The sequence below is a fragment of the Chaetodon auriga genome, chromosome 7, assembly GCF_051107435.1.
Source record: "Chaetodon auriga isolate fChaAug3 chromosome 7, fChaAug3.hap1, whole genome shotgun sequence".
Lineage (NCBI taxonomy): Eukaryota > Metazoa > Chordata > Actinopteri > Chaetodontiformes > Chaetodontidae > Chaetodon > Chaetodon auriga.
Window position 1 is genome coordinate 28571987 of NC_135080.1, and position 19772 is coordinate 28591758.

At 42.4% G+C, this 19772-nt stretch overlaps 1 protein-coding gene across 6 annotated transcripts in view; it reads left to right on the forward strand.

Moving 5' to 3' along the window:
- Positions 1-19772, forward strand: part of nf1a (neurofibromin 1a) — a 162557-nt gene that overhangs the window by 81694 nt on the left and 61091 nt on the right. For 3 of the 6 annotated variants that reach the window (XM_076734334.1, XM_076734335.1, XM_076734336.1), the window contains exons 29-30: positions 10437-10572; positions 14814-14876. In XM_076734334.1, coding sequence (XP_076590449.1) covers positions 10437-10572; positions 14814-14876 — 199 coding nt within the window. Of the gene's footprint in view, positions 1-10436; positions 10573-14813; positions 14877-15109; positions 15330-19772 lie in introns of those variants that run through there. The other 3 variants (XM_076734337.1, XM_076734338.1, XM_076734339.1) reach the window with 2 other exon arrangements.

A 19772-nucleotide genomic window follows, 5' to 3' on the forward strand; every position in this document is an offset into this window, starting at 1 on the left:
CCCCCCGTCGGCTGATGCTGCTGTTGCCTGTGAGCGCATAAACAGCACATTGTCTACGCTGCAGACAAGACACCCACAGGCCCTCTTTCTCATCTCTGGGGACTTCAATCATGCCTCCCTCTCTGCCACTCTCCCCAACTTCACACAATATGTAAACTGCCACACAAGGGACAATAAAATTCTGGACCTTCTGTATGCTAATGTCAGGGACGCATACACCTCCACCCCAATCCCCCCTCTTGGTCGCTCTGATCACAACCTCGTCCATCTGCAGCCAGAATACACATCAGTGCTGAAAAGACAGTCTCCACAGAGGAAGGCTGTGAAGACCTGGACTGAGGAGGCATGTGAGCAACTGAGGGACTGTTTTAACACCACTGACTGGGACATACTGTGCAGCTCTCATGGGGAGGACATTGACCGTCTGACTCACTGCATCACGGACTATATCAATTTCTGTGTGGAAAACACTGTGCCATCCAAGAGAGTACGGTGTTTTCCCAACAACAAGCCCTGGGTGACCCCTGAACTGAAGGCTCTGCTAAATGAGAAGATGATGGCCTTCATCTCAGGGGACAAGGAGGAGCTGCGGAGAGTAAAGCGGGAGTATAACATCAGGAGGTGTAAGAAAAACTACAGAGAGAAACTGGAGCAGCACCTGGAGAAGAACAATGTCCGAGATGTGTGGAGAGGTCTTAAACATATCTCGGGCCATGGCAAAAGTGGGGATGGACAAACCACCACTGGAGATCAGACCTGGGCAAATGAGTTAAACTTGTTTTTTAATAGATTTGACTCTGCCCCCACTCCAGCCCCCTCTCACTGGGGCCCCTCTTCCTCACACCTCTCCAGGCCAGTCGTCTCCCCTCAGCTGCAGTCCTTAACACCTCAGCTCCCCTCAGACCACTCTGCTCCAACCCCCGTTGTCATCAAGGTCCCACCACCACCACCACCACCACCTACAGCTCTGGACTACCCCCCACAGTCACCCCCCTCTCCCCTCTCCATCACTATGGACCAGGTGAGGAGGGAGCTCAGGAAGACAAAGGCCAGGAAAGCCACAGGCCCAGACGCCATCAGCTCCAGGGTGCTCAGGGAGTGTGCAGACCAGCTCAGTCAGGTGGTTCTGTACATGTTCAACCTCAGTCTGGAGAGAGTCCCAGCCCTGTGGAAGACCTCCTGCGTGATGCTGGTTCCAAAAACAGCCCATCCCAGGGAACCAAGCCACTACAGACCTGTCGCCCTAACCTCCCACCTCATGAAGACCATGGAGAGGATCGTCCTCAGCCACCTCCGCGCCCAGGTGAGCTCTGTGCTGGACCCGCTGCAGTTTGCATATCGACCTGGCATCGGGGTGGACGACGCCATCACCTACCTACTACACCGGGCCCTGTCTCACCTGGAGTCCCCCGGGAGCACTGTGAGAGTCATGTTTTTTGACTTCTCCAGTGCTTTCAACACCATCCAGCCTTCAATGCTGCGGGAGAAAATGGAGGCGGCTGGTGTGGACCAACAGCTGGCTGCATGGACCATCGACTACCTCACTGACAGACCACAGTATGTGAGGCTACACAGCTGTGTGTCAGATGTGGTAGTCAGCAGCACAGGGGCCCCCCAGGGTACGGTGCTGTCACCGTTCCTTTTCACCCTCTACACCTCGGACTTCATGCACAACTCCACCCTCTGTCATCTGCAGAAATTCTCTGATGACAGTGCCATTGTTGGCTGTGTGTCAGAGGAGAATGAGCAGGAGTACAGGGGGGTCATCACGGACTTCGTGGGCTGGTGTCAGCAGAACCACCTGATCCTAAACACCAGCAAGACCAAGGAGATGATTATTGATTTCCGAAGAAAACCTTCCCTCACACACCGGTGAACATCCCGGGCTCGGACATTGACATGGTGGACTCATTTAAGTACCTGGGTGTTCACCTCAACAATAAACTGGACTGGACAGACAATACTAATGCCCTGTACAGGAAGGGCCAGAGTCGCCTACACCTGCTGAGGAGACTGCAGTCCTTTGGTGTGTGCAGGGCTCTACTCCGGACTTTCTATGACACTGTGGTGGCCTCTGCAGTGTTTTATGCCATAGTGTGCTGGGGAGGGGGCAGCACGGACAGAGACAGGAAGAGACTGAACAAACTGGCTTAGAGAGCCAGCTCTGTCCTGGGCTGCCCACTGGACTCCATCGAGGAGGTGGCGGACAGAAGGATGTTAGCCAAGCTGACATCCATCGTGGACAACTCCTGCACCACACTGTGAGGACCTTGAGCAGCTCTTTCAGCACCACCTGCACCACACTGTGAGGACCTTGAGCAGCTCCTTCAGCACAAGACTTTTACATCCCCAGTGCAGGAAGCGCTGCCCACAGCCATCAGACTGTATAACAGTGCACAATAACATCAACTCAAATGCAAGCCGTACTGATCACATCTCACATTTTTCCTGTTTTCATGTGCAATCGTCATTTTTAAATGAGTAATACATATAGGTAAATAAGGGTGTACATATTGTATATATTGTAAATTCCATAGAGTATATAATACGGTGCAATATTTTTCTTGTCCTCTTGTCCTCTGACTTCTTGCACTCTGTCCTGTTGCTGCTGTAACATGTGAATTTCCCCCCATTGTGGGATATATAAAGTCTATTTTATCTTAGCTTTTGAAAGTGGCATCTGTTGGGGGGGAAAGAGGCTCTATTATGTTGTATTAATTATGAAATAGCAGAAATTTAATAAATTGTGTTTTACAGATGTAGTTTTTAATTTTTGACTAACATTTATCCTATCACTGAATTATTGAAGTTTTGTCTTTTTAAAGCTGCTGTTCATGTTCAAAGGTAGGTGTCACTGTACACCCAGGGGCTGCTGGCCGATAGAGGGCGCTAGGGCGCCGCCCCCTCTGTCTCACACCATGTAGAATCACACAGCCCTTCCTTTAATAAAACGTTTTTTAAAATGACTTTTACAAGTATATTCTATGTTTTAAAAAGGCAAAATGAATAATGTAGTCTGAAGTGAGTTACTAAAATGTAAAATCTGCACTAAATAGTCAGATTAGAAATGTCCTACGTTGTCTACAGTTACTAATAGCTGACATATATCCGGCCCGGGGCGCACACATCTTTCCCCATTAACTCCCGTTATAACTTTGACATGCGCAGTTCGTTCCTCTTCAATACAAGAGATACGAGACAGCGGGGCGCAGGCTGACTGCGCCCCGCTCTCTCTCTGATCGCTGCACACACCACCGGCCATGGGGTGGCAGCAGAGAGTGAGCGGTTTGTTCACCCGCGAGCCTGTAATTAAAACTGCCAAGCGAGTGACGTCGAGCGCAGAGTGTCAGAGTAATTAGGAGAAAATGAAGAGAGCATTTCAGTGAAGTCACTGGAAACAACACCGTTTGAGAGGAGAAACTCAGAGTGAAGGAGCTCGGACCTGACCGGCCGGACGTCTTAATTAGACAGCAGTCCGACGACAGAGGGAGGAGATATACTTGCTCTTTTTCACGGAGCTGGTATGAGAAGACGTCTTGGCTAACTGGATGCAGTGAGGCTGGTGTTTTATTTTGCTTCCCTTGCCTGCTTTTCCAAACCAAGGGAACTGCACTTTTGGCTTAAAGCCGAATGGTTTCAGTTATTTTCTTTATACAAAGTTTTTTGTTGCTTTGATAGTCTTAAATATGAGGATTTTCTGTGTTTTCATTGTCATTTAAGGTTGTTAATATAAATGTTAGCTAACAGAAGCACTTTGGGCTTTAAGCCTGATAGTTTGATTGTTTTTTTAAACAAAATGTCCAGTGTTTGTTGGTGTCATATGTATGTATTTGCTGTTTTTTTTTTCTTTTTTTATTTGAGTATGTCAATATAAATATGTTGTTCCAAACAATTAGCTGGACAAAAGAAGCACTTGGTACTCTTGGAAGCTGTGAAAATGAATTGTTTCTCTTTTTACTTTTGAAATAAAAAATATATTTATACATTCTTGGTTTGTTTAATGATGGAAAAGGAGATTTTAAGGGTTTGTGTGTACCAATTATATCTTATCTGGAGCCAAACATATCAAACACTGGGTAGATAAATTCAAATTCACTAACTGGTAACATTCACCTGCATTTAACTGTCTAGTTGTAAACATAATATACATTACATGGCACCTCAAGAAATTCGAGCTTTCAGATAACTTTTACCAAGATCTCTGACCTTAATTAGCTCAGTAGTGCTTGGTAGCTTTTTCACAGTTATCATTAGGAAAGTCCAGGTGAAGCTAATTTTAATGTTATATGAATACAGTGTCTCCTCAAACCTTTTCCCAACAATCAGCAGCCATGTGCTCTAAGCAGCTCACTAGCACTTTGAAATAAAGATAATTGATGCCTACAAAGCAGGAGAAGGCTAAAAAAATATCAAGGAGTTTTCAGGTAGCTGTTTCCTCAGTTTGTAATGTAATTAGGAAATGGCAGTTAATAGGAAAGGCAAATCAAACTCGCATTTGACGGTAAAAGACCTTCAGGAACATTTAGCAGACTGGGGAGTGGTGGTACACAGTCCCACTGTGTCATGCCACCTGCACAGATATGACCATCATGGTAAAGTCAACAGAAGAAAACCTTTCCTGTGTCCTCACCATAAAATCCATCATCAAAAGTTTGCAAAGGAACTTCGAAACCAGCCTGATGCATTCTGAAAACAAGTCTTGCAGACTGATGAAATTAACATTGAACTTTTTGGTCAATGAGCAAAGGCATGTTTGGAGACAAAAGGACAAAAGGTTGCAGAATTTCATGAAAAGAATAACTGTCCAACATACTGACTTGTATGTTAGGAACACAGTAGCCAGCAACAAAAAGAGCGATGGACACTGCAGCAAGTACAACAAGCAATATTAGCAAAAAATGGCACGAAGGTGGACAACACAACGATGTACCAAGCAGCTGAAGCCATAAACACATTAAAGATGGGGAGCTGCCCAATTTTTACACACGTGTAGCGAGCACACATTGCTAGCAAACATAGTAGTTGTTGATGTGTCTGTAGTTTTTGCACACTCACCTGTCTGAATATCATTCCCTGAGCCTTGTTCGTGCCTCACCAAGTCCTCAACATTCTGCTCTTGGGTCATCTTCTTTGCTTGACCATTCTGAGTTCATATTATAAACACTCAACCTGTCTGTCCCAATGTGCTGAATGAGGCCTTGTAGTCATAACTGTGATAGAAGAAGTTCCTCAGCAATATAGCAAATGTAGAAGTCACTGCTGGAGGATCCACTGTGAGCACTTTAGCATTTAGCCAAGCCCTGCGTGCACCTGTGCAGGGGGTGGGATGTGTTGTCCATGATCAATGTCAGCCTGGCGATGTCCTTCTCTCACCCATCTCCTCGATGGTGTCCAGAGGGCAGTCCAGGACAGAGCCAGGTCTCCTCACCAGTTTGTTTAGTCTTTTCCTGTCCCTCTTTGAGTTTCCACAACCCCATCAGACCACTGCATAGAAAACTGCAGATGCCAGCACAGAGTCATAAAAAAATTTCTTCTTAGAAGGTGCAGATGACTTTGGCCCCTCCTGTACAGGGTATCTGTGTTGTTTGTCCAGTCCATTTGGTTGTTGGGGTGATGTAGTAGAAACAGAAATGTAGAAATAGTGAAACTGAATCCCATCGTGCAGAAATCCCATAGCAATCCCATGACCCAGAAGATTCCTGAAAAAATGTCAGCCTCTACTTCACAAGAATATAGTAAAGCTTGCACAACAATAAAGCTAAAAGTAACACATTATTAGTAAGCTGTCTCTGACCAGAGAATAACCTCTTACTTGAGACCACTTTGGGGAGTGATTAATGTGTGTTTTTGTCCTACTGGTTGATCTGGTAGAGTTTCTTAAAGTTCGAACAATGACTGGGTGTTCAGCCTGGCCCTCATATGATAGTGGAGGAGACAGCAAAAGAGGATTTAATTTAAATACTGTGGGACATAGAAGAAAACATATAATCTGTATCTTCCTTCTGCAGGAAAGGTGAGACCGTGGACTGCACAGTGATCTTTCTGACAACACAAACCTGTTCAGTGAACACAAAACAGTCTTATTTGCGAAACAGTAACAGGTTTACCAAGACTAGTTAATGTAGAAACGTTTGATTAGGAACGGAATACCTCCTGTAGCAACTTGATGTTGCAGTGTAAAGGCGATGTGGAGTGGGGTGCGTCGATTCTTTTGTCCTTTGTGACATTATGGCTGTGTCGCACCGAGTTCCGGTGGGTCCCATGGGGAACCAGGGTTCGTATTCAAAAATAAAAAAATAAAAAAATCTTCCACTTATAAGAGGATTAGTGGTTCAGTCCCTGGTCTACATGTCGAAGTATCCTTGGGCTAGATACTGAATCCCAAATTGCCCCAGATACAGTGCCATTAGTGTGTGTGTGTCTGTGTGTGTGTGTGTGTGTGTGTGTGTGTGTGTGTGAATGGTTAAAAAAGTTTGTAATGAGCAGGTGGCCAAGCTACCATTGTATGAATGTGTGTGTGAATGGATGAATGCAGACTTGTGTTGTAAAATCACTTTTGAGTGGTAATCAGACTAGAAAAGCGCTATATACATACAGTCTATTTACTATTTCACAATTTTTAAATGTTTTTAGTTAATGCTGGCTATCAGTAACAACTCACAAATGTGCATGCATTTGTTTTGTTTGTGCTTTTTTTTCCAGAAACCTGAGAATTATGCATCATTATGCTGTGTATTTTACTATTTCCATTTTTCAAATAAAGGGCTTAAATATAAAACAAAACATTGCACACATTCATGAACTGCTCATCAGATTGCTTAAAAGGCTAATCAAAGCTCCTGTTGCAAAAGGTCTTCATGAAGATTAAGCTGACTGTAGTGGTGGTACATTGTTCTACTGTGCACCGACACCTGCACGAAGAGGAATGGAAGAGTCATCAGAAGAAAACCTTTCCTGCATCCTCACCTCAAAATTCAGCATCAGAAGTTTGCAAAGGAACATTTAAAGAAGCATGATGCATTTTGGAAACAAGTCTTGTCGACTTATGAAATTAAAATGGATCTTTTTGCCACAGAGAGCAAAGGTATGTTTGGAGAAAAAATGGCGCAGACTTTTTTTCAAAACAATGCCAAAGTCAAAGTCAGCTTTATTGTCAATTCTTCACATGTACCAGACATACAAAGGAATCGAAATTACATTTTGTGAGTGTCTTGTGTTTTGTGAGACAAGACATTTCTGACACTAAAGTAAACAGTAAAGTCCACAGGCAGAAAATAGGAGTTCACAGTGTAAATGTAAGAAGTAGCAGAAAAAGTTTTATATATAAGTTAGAGTTTGTAATAGTGCAGAGACAGTCAGTAATAACAGCAGAAGTTTTCTGTTTGACACAAGTGTGCAAGTGGCATAGTAGTGCAAAGACAGTCATTATGTGGGTCAGAGGGTTCAGAGTCCAGAGTTTTTTCTTTTGGGGGGAGAGGGTAGAGGGGGGAGAGTTCTTAGCTTTCTGACAGCCTGTTGGATGGAGCTGAGGGTAGAGAGGGGATAGAGTTTAGCATCCTAACAGCCTGGTGGTTAAAGCTGTTGGTGAGCCTGGTGGTGTGGAACGGAGGCTCCTATACCTCCTCCCAGAAGGCATGAGGCTGAACAGATTGTGTGCAGGGTGGCTTGCATCGCTCACAATTGTGATTGCTTTGCGGGTGAGGCAGGTGGTGTATATGTCTTGCAGGGATGCGAGTGGGGCACCAGTGAGCCTTCCAGCTTTGTTCACTATGCGCTGCAGGGCTTTACTGTTGTAGTCAGTGCAGCTCCCGCCCCACACAGTGATGCAGCTGGAAAGGATGCTCTCAGTGGTGCCTCGGTCGAATGTGCTCATGATGGGTGGTGGAGCACTAGCCCGCTTGAGTTTGCGCAGGAAGTGGAGGTGCCACTGGGCTTTCTTCGCTAGTGATGTGGTGTTGGTGGTCCAGGAGAGGTCCTCACTGATGTGCACCCCCAGGAATTTGGTGCTATTCACTCTCTCTACAGCAGCACCATCGATGGTCAGTGGCGTATGTTGGGTGTGGCCTCTCTGGAAGTCGACAGCAATCTCCTTGGTCTTGCTGACATTCAGCAGGAGGTTGGTGTTTCTGCACCACGTGGTCAGAAGGTTGACCTCCTTCCTGTAGTAAGTCTCGTCGCCCTTGGTGACGAGACCCACCAGAGTTGTGTCGTCCGCAAACTTCACTATGCGATTGGTGCTGTAGGTTGTTGTGCAGTCGTGTGTCAGCAGGGTGAAGAGCAGGGGACTGAGCACACAGCCTTGGGGGGCCCCTGTGCTCAGTGTGATGTTGCTTTAGGTGTTGTTGCCAACCCATACTGCTTGTGACCTCTAACTGAGGAAGTCCAGCAGCCAGTTACAGAGGGAGGTGCTGAGTCCCAGTTAGTCAAGTTTACAGATAAGTTGTTGTGGTATTATGGTGTTGAATGCTGAACTGAAGTCTATGAACAGCATTCTCACATATGAGTCTTTTTTGTCCAGGTAGGTGAGGGCTGGGTGAAGGGCAGAGCAGATTGCATCCTCTGTGGATCGTTTGGCTCCGTATGCGAAATTGTAGGGGTCCAGGGTGGGGGGAGGGGGGAGTGTATTTAATGTGTGACATGACTAGCCGTTCGAAGCACTTGGGTGTCAGTGCCACAGGGTGGTAGTCATTGAAGCAGCATGGAGCAGCTTTCTTCGGCATGATGATGATGGCGGCCTTGAAACATGATGAAACAACGGCCTGCCTCAGGGAAGTGTTAAAGATGTCCGTGAAGACATCTGTAAGCTCCTCTGCGCAGTATTTCAGCCCACAACCAGGGATGTTGTTCATGCTGGCGGCAAACAGACACAGAGTCAGATCGTGTGGAAGGGGTGGGGTCTTCTGTGGGCGTGTGTTGTTTTGTGTTTCAAAGCGTGCGAAGAACCTATTCAGGTTGTGGATCAGAGAGGTGTTGCTCTCGCAGCTCTGTGGCACGGGCTTGTAGTCTGTGATGGCCTGAATGCCCTGCCATAGGCTCTGTGCATCTCTTCTGTCTTTGAAGTGGGAGGCTATCTTGTGTGCGTAATCCTGTTTTGCTTTCCTGATGCCGCGGTACAGGTTGGCTCTCGTTGTTCTCAGGCCAGATCGCTGATCTCAGGCCAGATTCATCCCCGGCTCTAAAGGCCTCTCCAATTGCTAAGCATGGGGGTCAGTCGACCATGTTTTCAGCCTGTGTTGCAACCAGTGACACAGGGAAGAATGAATGCAATTAAATACCAGCAAATTCTGGAAGCAAACATCACACCAGTCGTAAAAAGGCTAAAGATGGAAAGAGGATGTCAACAGGATGACCCTAAATCACACCTCAAAGTCCACTATGAACTACCCCAGTCGGAACAAGATGAATGTATCGCCATGGCCCTCACAGTCTCCCAACCGAAACATCATTGAAAATCTGTGCAAGGAAAAACGGAAAATCCCCCAAACAAGAACTGGAAAACTTTTAACTACCTACAAAAACCCTTTACAAGCTATGATACTTTCAAAAGAGGATGTTAGGGTAAATGGACTGTATTTGCATAGTGCTTTTCTAGTCTGACGACCACTCAAAGTGCATTTACAACACAAGTCTGCATTCACCCGCTCACACACACATTCATACAATGGAAGCTAGGCCACCTGCTCATTACGGGCGTTAACCATTCACACATCAATGGCACAGCATCGGGAGCAATTTGGGATACTTTGGTACGTAGCACATAGACTGCCGAAGCCAGGGATCGAACCACCAACCTTCTGATAAGTGGAAAGCTGCCCCTTTGTGTTTCTACTTACTGACCATGTATGGTGCATGGTACTTAAGTACTGACCATACAGGGTGCCCAAACTTTTGCTTTGAGCCTTTTTTTCTTGTAACGGCTGGAAATAAAGTAATCTTGCTTAAAATATTAAACAAATTTGTCATCTTTAACTCCATACCTTTTTGCAGGTCTTTTCCTTTTTTAGTTATCCACAGTAACAGTCATTTTGGTTCAGGGTACACAAACGTCTGCATGCCAGTGTATACTTCTTTAACCTCTGAGATTAACATGAATAACTTCCTATAATATACCTGAGGTAGGCAAACATCCTCTCAGCTTCAGTAAATTGACACATCACCTTTGGAGGCCTGCCATTGGCTGATTTAGTGCTTGAGGGAGGGTAGTGCGGGTAGACATAGTTGTACTCCTTATTATCTAACAGTGCTTAGTCACTGCTGTCAGCACTAAAGAATTTCATGAACACTGAGATCAGAATTACTGGCTTCTTTATACAAAGATTTTAGTTCCTATTTGTTACTTAAAGTTTGTAGGTTTAAGCTTTTATTCTGGTCCAGATGTCCTTCGAACATAAGAGTTAAAAGCCTCGCTGACAGGAGCTCCTTGTTTGTCTCATCAGGCTGGAACAAGGCGAGAACCTTGAAGAGAACCAGAGGAACCTTTTACAGATCACAGAGCGGTTCTTCCAGGCCATCATTGGTTCATCCAGCGAGTTCCCTCCACAGCTCCGCAGTGTCTGCCACTGTCTTTATCAGGTACCCCCACCAATTCACCATGACCCCCAGCTGCTCACCCAGCCTCTCTGCCCTTACCTGTGTGTGTGCAGTGTCACTTGCACATTTGAAGCTCTTCACTTGGGAGTCTCCGGATTCTGCTCAAATCACTGCTCTCTGTATCACGCGCATCAGTGCACAGCTGTACATACCTTTCAACTATATACATTCTGCTGGACCAATACATTAAAAGCTTTCCGCTTCCACATGCTCAGTTTTTATGTCTCAAGATTTTATGTATGTCAGGAAAGACACCTCCTTTACCACCATGGGACACAAAACTTGTACGTGATTCTAAAACGGGACCTTGTTTTCCTAGCTTTTGCCATGATGACCTTTCAGTGTTTCCCTTACCATCCCCTTTTGTTTGTGCGTGCGTGCGTGCGTGCGTGCGCATGTGCGTGTGCTTGTATTTTTTTATGTTGAATTCTTCAGGTTCATAGACCTTCATTTTTTTTTACTTTATTTGAAAAAATTACAGTTTTGTTACAGCTTCCTTCTCTTTCTCCTCTTCCTCTGCTTTGTGTTTCTGCTGACGTCGGTATGGTAGTTAGACATGCAGAAATCACTGATGTTGTAAATTTTAATATTTGTGTTATCAGGTTCATACAGCACAATAACTCTTATGATGTTACACTGTCTGGTGGATGTTAAGTGTATTTACTGTACTGCTCTAATGTCAGTAAAGACTAATTTCAACAATTAGCCTGTTTAGAAAGTAGCCTCACAAAGTGTTGAGCTAAATGGCTAGCCTAGCTAGCTTCCCCTGTAGTCCTGTGAACACACGTTTTCAGTGTTATTATCGCAATTGTGGTTATTGCTACAGTTCATGATTGGTATTCACAAAGTTACACAAAGAGTATGCCAGTCTCAGCTTGCAGTACTTAAAGCTGCAGAAGGTAAGATTGAGAAGAGAGCAGACTTAGCCTGAAAATTTGAACAAGTTCCACGTCACTCCCGCTCCCTGTCTGCTGCACTCATGCCCTACCTCCAAGCCCCACCTCCCTGCAGCGTCTGCGCGGCTGCCGTGACAACCAGTAACGTTAGCCTTAGCATTGGAAACAAGCTAACTCTGCCCAACCGCTACATCACACTCGCTAACATACCGTACACGCTGCGGAGTGTTACTGTAACAATCACCATATTAGCTTCATGGTTATTTGTTATCTTAGCCGTATCTGCTGTTGTTGGCAGCAGTGGTATGGGCAGTTTCTCCTTTGTGGGTGGCTGTTGCTCCGCCATAGCTTTCACTAGCCTCTTGATGCTGCTCACAGAGCTGTGTGACTGAGCGGCAGCGGGCAACAAGAGTGGAGGGAGGGGGCGGTTTGCAGCATGTGTGAGTAGTGATTAACAGATGTCAAACACTCCCTCAGACGCTTTTCTGGCTCTGATTGGTTGTTTTGTGTCAGGCGCGGTGGATTCTTGTAAATCCCAGTAGGACCAGTAGGTGGGACCAGTGAAGCCGTTGGTTTTAGCAAATATGACAAAAATTACTTTTATACAATTTACCTACTGCAGCTTTAAAGGCTTTTAGTTAATGCTGATTATCAGTAACAGCTCAGAGATATATATGCATTTGTTTCTTTTTGCTTTATTTCAGAAACTCGAAAATTATGTAACACTATGCTGGATGTTTGTACTACTTGTACTGTTACTATTCTGGAAGTAAAGACCTTAAATCTAAAACAAAACATGGACAGACGACGGCCGCCACCACCACCACTGTCACACAGCCCATCCAACCCCCAAGCAGTTAACCTAAGGGACACTGCAATTAATTGTTCAACCACCACACCGTAGTTTGATAAAAGTGCTGCTTTCCAGTTGTACAAAAACAACATACAGTATATGCATTAGCAGCAGGAATTTTACTCAAATAGAGCTGCTGTAAGAATGATTTTCATTATCCTATAAGCTGGCAAGTAACGTTTCAATTAATCAATCATTTGGTCTATTAAGATAAAAGAAAATATTGATATAAGGGCCATCACTATTTCTTGAAGTCCAGGATGATGTATTGAAATTCAGTTTTGTTAGTCAAAGACCTAAAACATTCTCAGTTTATTTTAAAAATAGACATAATAGATATTATTTGTGGGCAAATTAACTTTCTGTTCATCAATTACTCATGTTTCAGCCCTATAGAGAAATACTGGGCAGTTGGTTCTACATGGAACAATACCAGAAACAATGAGGATAAAGATGTAGTATAGCTAATGAGTTCTGCTCTGCCATGAACGTGGTTCAGATCTTATCATATTCCATTTCAACAAAGAGATGTCATTTTAATGGCACAACACATACACCATTTCTGCTATACAGCTGTATACTCATACATACATCTCATAAATACAGTGTTATCCACAGTACATATGAAAATAATGGCTACTACATTGTTGACAGTGCACTGTAGACTTATGTCAACATAAGAAAAGATGTTTACGTCATTGACATCAACTCAGACATTGGACAGCCCCCCCCCCCAAAAAAAAGACACAGAATGCAGATTTTGAAAAGGGAAAGTAGCATTCACAGTGTAGGCTTGGTGTGTTGTTGGTGTGTAATGCATGGCACATTTTCACAACCAAGAATAAAACACTAACAAGAGCACCAAAAAGTTGTGCTGCAAAAGGTCCCATGCAGTAAATGCTGACACAAGGCATTACAACATTCATGATACAGGCTCGTCTGAACAGTGATGCTGCTCAGCTTTGTGCAATAAACATTTGGGGTAAGGTGATTTCTGTGTTTGATGCTAATGGAAATTTTATGCCACTTTTACAACAAAATTAGTGTGTCTATGCTATGTTTATTATATGCAGGTAAATGTCACAAATGTGCCACAAAACAGAACAGTTAATAGCAGCATGGAGGCCAGCAATGTTACGGTGGTTACTTTTTTTTATCTTTTATTTCAGTGCTGACTGAATGATTACTCTCAAATCAAGTGACTTCACTGTCTTGCCAGTGCAAGACTGTCTTGCGTCTTGCACATTATGAGGAATGAAATTACCCATCCACATTGTTCCCATAGAGTGTAAAAATCAATAAATAATGTTCTTGGCTATCTACACGACAAGGTCTGGAACTTCAAAGTGCGGTGCAGCATTGCAAAAACTAGCATGTCCACCTGTATGTCACTAGCAGTTGGAATTGGAGCAGATAAATATGTGACTACTGCAGAGTCATTTACCCAGGAATTAATGCAGATTGTACCCTTTCTCACTGAAAACAAAAGCCAAATGTTAGTGGGTGTTAGTGGGGGGTTTTTGTCCATTGTCGAAGGAGTTGCAGTTATGTAGTTGGATAGTAATGGGCCTTGTATATTAGAGTACATGCAAAGGCCCATGATCAGATGCTGTCCAGATACAGATCACATGCTAATACCAGGTGGACATGGGGGCTTACTGACAATGGCAAAAGCTAGTAAAGTGAGGCTCTGGTTGAAGAAAAACAAGTTCTGGCAGGGTAAAGCATGCTTCATGCTTGCTTTTTCAGAATATTGGGTAACATTCTCCTTGACCACACAGTAATGATAACCCTGTCAGACATATTACGGTGAAAATAATCACAGCATAGGAAGATAACAACTGAGTGCCCTGTATCAATAGTATTATAGTCTAGCCTCAATACACACATATCCTTTCCACTGAACACTGAGTTTGACTGTCTTTTCCTCCTGAATGAAAAACAGCTTCACACTACTACTGCTGCTGCTGCTGCTACCTTGCCCATGCTACTATGAAAAAGAAGCTATGTCTACTCACACTCAACAGCTGAATTAATAGACCTAATTGTTGATGTGTTATTTTGTATACTAATTCAAAATGCTTCATACCCACACCCTTAAAAAGTGGTCTGGGTTTTTGATCAGAGATTTTCTGTTGCCCATGTCTTGATATCTTTGATTTCTCATTCTCCATCTTGGATTTCCTTTTGCAACTGTGTATGCGAGCACACACTCTCACACTAATACAGCCTGCTGAAGTCAAGCTACACCAGCGCATGCACTGATGCACTTTAAGTCCCTTGAGCAGTGTTTTCTAACAGCAGTTTTGATTTTTCTGTGTATTACAGATTGAATCTGTGTACCCCTTCAGGGGTTAGGGTTGTGCTGCCAGTATGTGTGTGACTGTGTGTGTGTGTGTGTGTGTGTGTGTGTGTGTGTGTGTGTGTGTGTAGCTAGTGTTGTGACCATGATTGTGCTCATCTCTGTTCTGTAGGCTACTTGCCACTCTCTACTGAATAAAGCATCAGTAAAAGAAAAAAAGGAAAACAAAAAAGCAGTAAGTTTGGAGAATCTACTTTCCCTCAGACACTTTTCCCCTTAAAGCAAAAAAGCCTTTTTTGCATTTTATGCATTTGATTTTTTTATTTCTTCATTTTTAAAAATTTGGTTTTAATTTGGTGTTTCTCTGGAAATGTTTTCTTCCTTCCTCCATATTCAACTTTGTGTACAACCCTCTCTTAAAATCATTGTACTAATATCGGCGCCATTGTATGTGTTTTCAATTAACAGTTCCCTGGAAACTGTGGCATCCTTTTTTCTTTCTGGACTCTCTGCACTTCAGGAGACATTTTGTCAGAACATTTCATCTACACTCAATCATACTTCTCCAACCTATATGACTCACGTTAATAAATCAACCCTCACACACACACCTGCTCATCTGGCTCATCTTACATGGCTTAATAAAAGATATGAATGGTCTTTAGATGAAATATTCTGATAATCTGGCCTCCCTCTATCATGGGTTGGATTCCTCAGCTGTATGGACTCCTTTTCCCTGCCATAAATGAAAGGCAATATTTTTGAATTTGATAGTGTGATTTTTCTATTTCTCAATATTTTTTTTTGTCCAGTGTCCTCACTCAGAACCATGTTACTCGCCCTCAAATAAAAGTTATCATGGGCAAATTTCCAAATCCAATTCTTACTGCTCACCACTCCAGTGACTCTTGATCAAATGTCTGCCTCTTTCACTTCTTTCATCTCAAAAATCCTCCACCTGAAACCAGTATAAAATGTAGTAATCAGAATCAGAATCAGAAAAAACTTTATTGCCAAGTACAATTTTACACATACGAGGAATTTGTTGTGGTGAGGTTGGTGTATGACACATCTACTAAAAAAAGAGTAAAGATATATAGTATAATAGAAGAGTTTTATATATATGTGTGTGTATATATATATATATATATATATATATATATATATATACACTACACACACACACACACACACACACGTCTGTAATGTAAAATTACAATTCCATACATGCTCATTGTGTATGAAGCTGCAGTTTTGATGTGTATATATATCACTAAAGCATATGATCAGAGATGCCAGTGAATCATTTAGATTTTGTGTTTAATTACTTTTCAGAATTAATGTGAATTAACCACAGATGATGTAATCTGCTGCCAGACATATTTATCAGTTTTCAGTCAATAAAAACTGGTCTGTGCTAGCTAAATAGAAGCCTGGTTATGTTACCTAAATGACTTGAAGATGACTTTTTGCAGATAGAAAGAACAACCAGAGATACAAAGATTCCAATAAGATTCATTGCACCATTAGAATAGGAACTCAACTAGTCTGGAAATCATGCCAAATGGGAACTGGATCTATAATAGAACTGGCTGTTGGAACCCAACCCTAATTGCAAGCTGCATTGTTCACACATTTGCATGCTTTGTGCGTACCAGGTTTTAAATGGATGAAAAATTATATCCACTGAGAAGGAGATCAGGGCTGAATCATTCCCGGCCAACATCAGAATATCATCTCTGAGAACTTCAGATACACAAAGTAAACCTACATGGTGACACTCAATGATGTTACAGTGTTAATGTTGAGATCTCAGAAGTATAGTCTTTAAAATGTTCTGCCTTTTCCACTTTAAACCTAACCCATTGTTAGAGCACAAACAGCCAAGGCTCTGAAGGAAACCAGGTTAGCCATCATGTTCACAAATGCAGAATTATAAGCAAGTGTATCAGAGGTTATTAATAAAACAGCAGTTGAGGCATGCATTTTGTTCACCTTGATATCAGCCTCGGTCCTATAGCACCAATGCCTCTCTACCTACTCAGTGCCAAAAATAATGACAGTTTCGCACCTCACTCAGTACAGACATATTTTGCTGCAGTGTCTTGATCAAACCATTAAACAAAGTGGATGTCAGTGTTACACATATCTTTGCTTCAGTGACTCCTACAGCAAATCTGCTTCTGTTGTCTCCTTAATGTCTTTCCATTGTTTGAATGTTTGCATTCATGCTACTTCTGAATTTATAACTGATCAGTACCTCACGTGTTTTTGTGGCCCTATAAATTTGTTCAGAGAATGTTATGGAAGCAGTCCAGTCTTTGTGGTAAGATACTATAAGTTAAACATGTCGCAAGACTCAATTCTGTGCCAGAAACATAGAAATCAGGCTGATATCTATTGTATATTCTCAACAGACATAAGAAATATAAAAGCTTTTCATAATTCAAGTATAGGATAATCAGATAAATTATGTTTTGGGTGGACTCACTTTTACCAGGTGTTTTTGCAAGGGCAGTAGTGCTTTTGGATGTTGGTTGCCTGCTGTACTTCATTGTTGCTCTATTTGTGAATATTCCTGCATCTAAATTTAGAGGACAGCTAATGTTGGATACAATCATCAGTGTGGAAACATTATTGAATGAGGCCAAGACAAAATGATAAAGTTAAGTCACTGAAGCTGAATTGAAGGAAATGTAGAGACTTGAAAGATGGCTTTAAAAAGTTTGTAATTGTTCATTGAGGACAGCAGCTGCAGTCAGCCTGGATGCACAATTATTTGCATTGAATTCCAGTGGTGGCTCAGAGCCAACTGAAAAATGTCAAAAAGCATTACACCATCCCTAGCAATGTCTCAAAACACTTCTGCGGCACAATCTACTTACCCTCCATTTATCTTTGTTTCTTCACAACATTACAGCATTGCCTCTTCATAGTTCTGAAGCTCCACCAGAAAGGGTTCTGTATTCAGTAGAGGCTATAGAATCAATGACTGCTTTAACATCTGCAATTTTATCAGTATCAGTGTGGCCCAGTTCAAAAATTTCATGTGACTGAAATCTCATTGGAAGCCAAATTAGCAAACAGGTCCAGCATTTTTACAGAATTGAAAGCTTACAAGCGCGACTGATATGGCTGACCCCAATATTGTCTGCCAACATTAAGGACAGCAACTAGTGATTATTCTTATCATTAATTAATGTGATGATTTACCAAATGTCCATGTCTAACAGCAGTCCAAAACCAAAGATGGTTACTATAATGTAGGTGAGCTGCCAAGGCTCTCCAATTACAATTTTTAAATAAACTAATTTACATGCAAGTGATCCCTATAAAAAATGTTAATTTACAAAAAGAAATATACATCAGTATGTCATTGTGCAATTTTTAAAGACTTGAATTTTCATCATCATCAACCTCAAAAATCCAGTACCAGTTGGGGTCATTGGATCCAATGATTAAACTGGGGGAGGACATTAATGGGTTTCTGTCTGCCTACCCCCTCATCAAATGCCACGTCTTGGATATACATGTGCACCACATTGTTCTTTTTCTTTTTAGCCAAAGCAATACCACTGTGTTTCACTGATATGTGGGATGATTACTGTATTGTTGACTGTACAGCACTGACTGGTACTGTGGGAGTGCAATTTGTCAGATTTTGTTCTCTCAGGTTCTTGTCACAGTGGGCAGAATCACCACGGGTGTCATACAGTGGACAGAGTCTACACCGTTGAAATGTTGCCACCGCACCCCTTTCGTCTTTACTACAATGAATGACTCAATGACAGCATAAGTGACAAAGAGCAACTGTAGGTGATGCTTTGCGAAAGAAGAACATGTCAACAGGCTTAGACTCAAAGCAAGATTGATTTGATCCTTTAGCAGGATTACAAAAACGAAACTGGCATGTTAGAAACAACTAAAGTCTGCGTTCTATGGAAAGTGTCCTGAGACAACTTCTATTGTGATTTGGTGCTAAATAAATACAATTGAATTTACGTTTAAGGTTGACCTGGCTGAAACTGTTGTGTTTATCATTTTAATTGAATCAGTTTTCAGTCAGAACTGTCATGAAATCAAATCAGATATATGTTGATTTCTTTCAAAACACGTATGCCATGCCACTTATACCACGCAATGTGGTTTTAATGTTTCTTTTGCCAATAGCATTGCATCATATTTAAGCAATTTTTAAGCCGTAACAGGATTCCCAACTTCCTAGAAAATTGCGCCAAGTTAAGATCCTGCGCCATGTTGTCACACAGGTCTCATGAAACTGTTCTCGTACATCACAGCAGCAATTGACTGGCAGTTACAATGAAGGGGAGGTGTAGCTGCAAACATGCTGGTACTGACCTTTATCTATATGGAATCTAATTAGGTTATTGAATAATTCTGACAAGTGTATCATGTATTCTGCTGAATGAACTCAAATCAAATTTTCTTCCTCACTTATCAGTGAAGAAAGTAAAGCCATCCCAGTTTTTATAACTAAAAATGTGCTGGAAAATAATCTCCTGAAAAGAGAGGAAACTCTGCATAGGTAGAGCTCTGGTTTGTTGGATAGTGAATGTATGGGTGTGTGTCCATGCATGCACATACAGTATCTGTTGTGCGGATTAATGCCAGTACTCCCTTTATCGGACATGACTCCTTCTGAATTATGTGCTTTTTAGTCTTCATTTGAAACAACATACTTTTACTTTACAGGTCAGTCTTGAACTGATACTCAATCCAAAATGGCCTCATTTTGGTTCAAGTATGAGTGGTATGGATATATTGAGTATGCGAGTAGTCGGAAAACAAGTGGAGGAGATGTTTAAGAAGCTTCTGTGGAAATTTGAATAATTTTGGCTAGTGACAACATGTCACTACTGCAGTTCATTGTGACCAGTGTAATTCAGGCATACTGCAGCTGCTTTCAGGCTTACATGGGGTGAGTGTTTAATATTGAAAACAGAATTTGGGTGGTGTATCACTTCAAGACAGAAAGAGTAGATAGTAGCACATTTGCCATTACTTCAGTCTCCAGCTGTTTAAATGTTGTATTTAAGAATAACTGTAGTCTTATTCTCATAGTTTTGACCATCATCTCTATGAGATATGATAATATTGTATCCTTGAGATT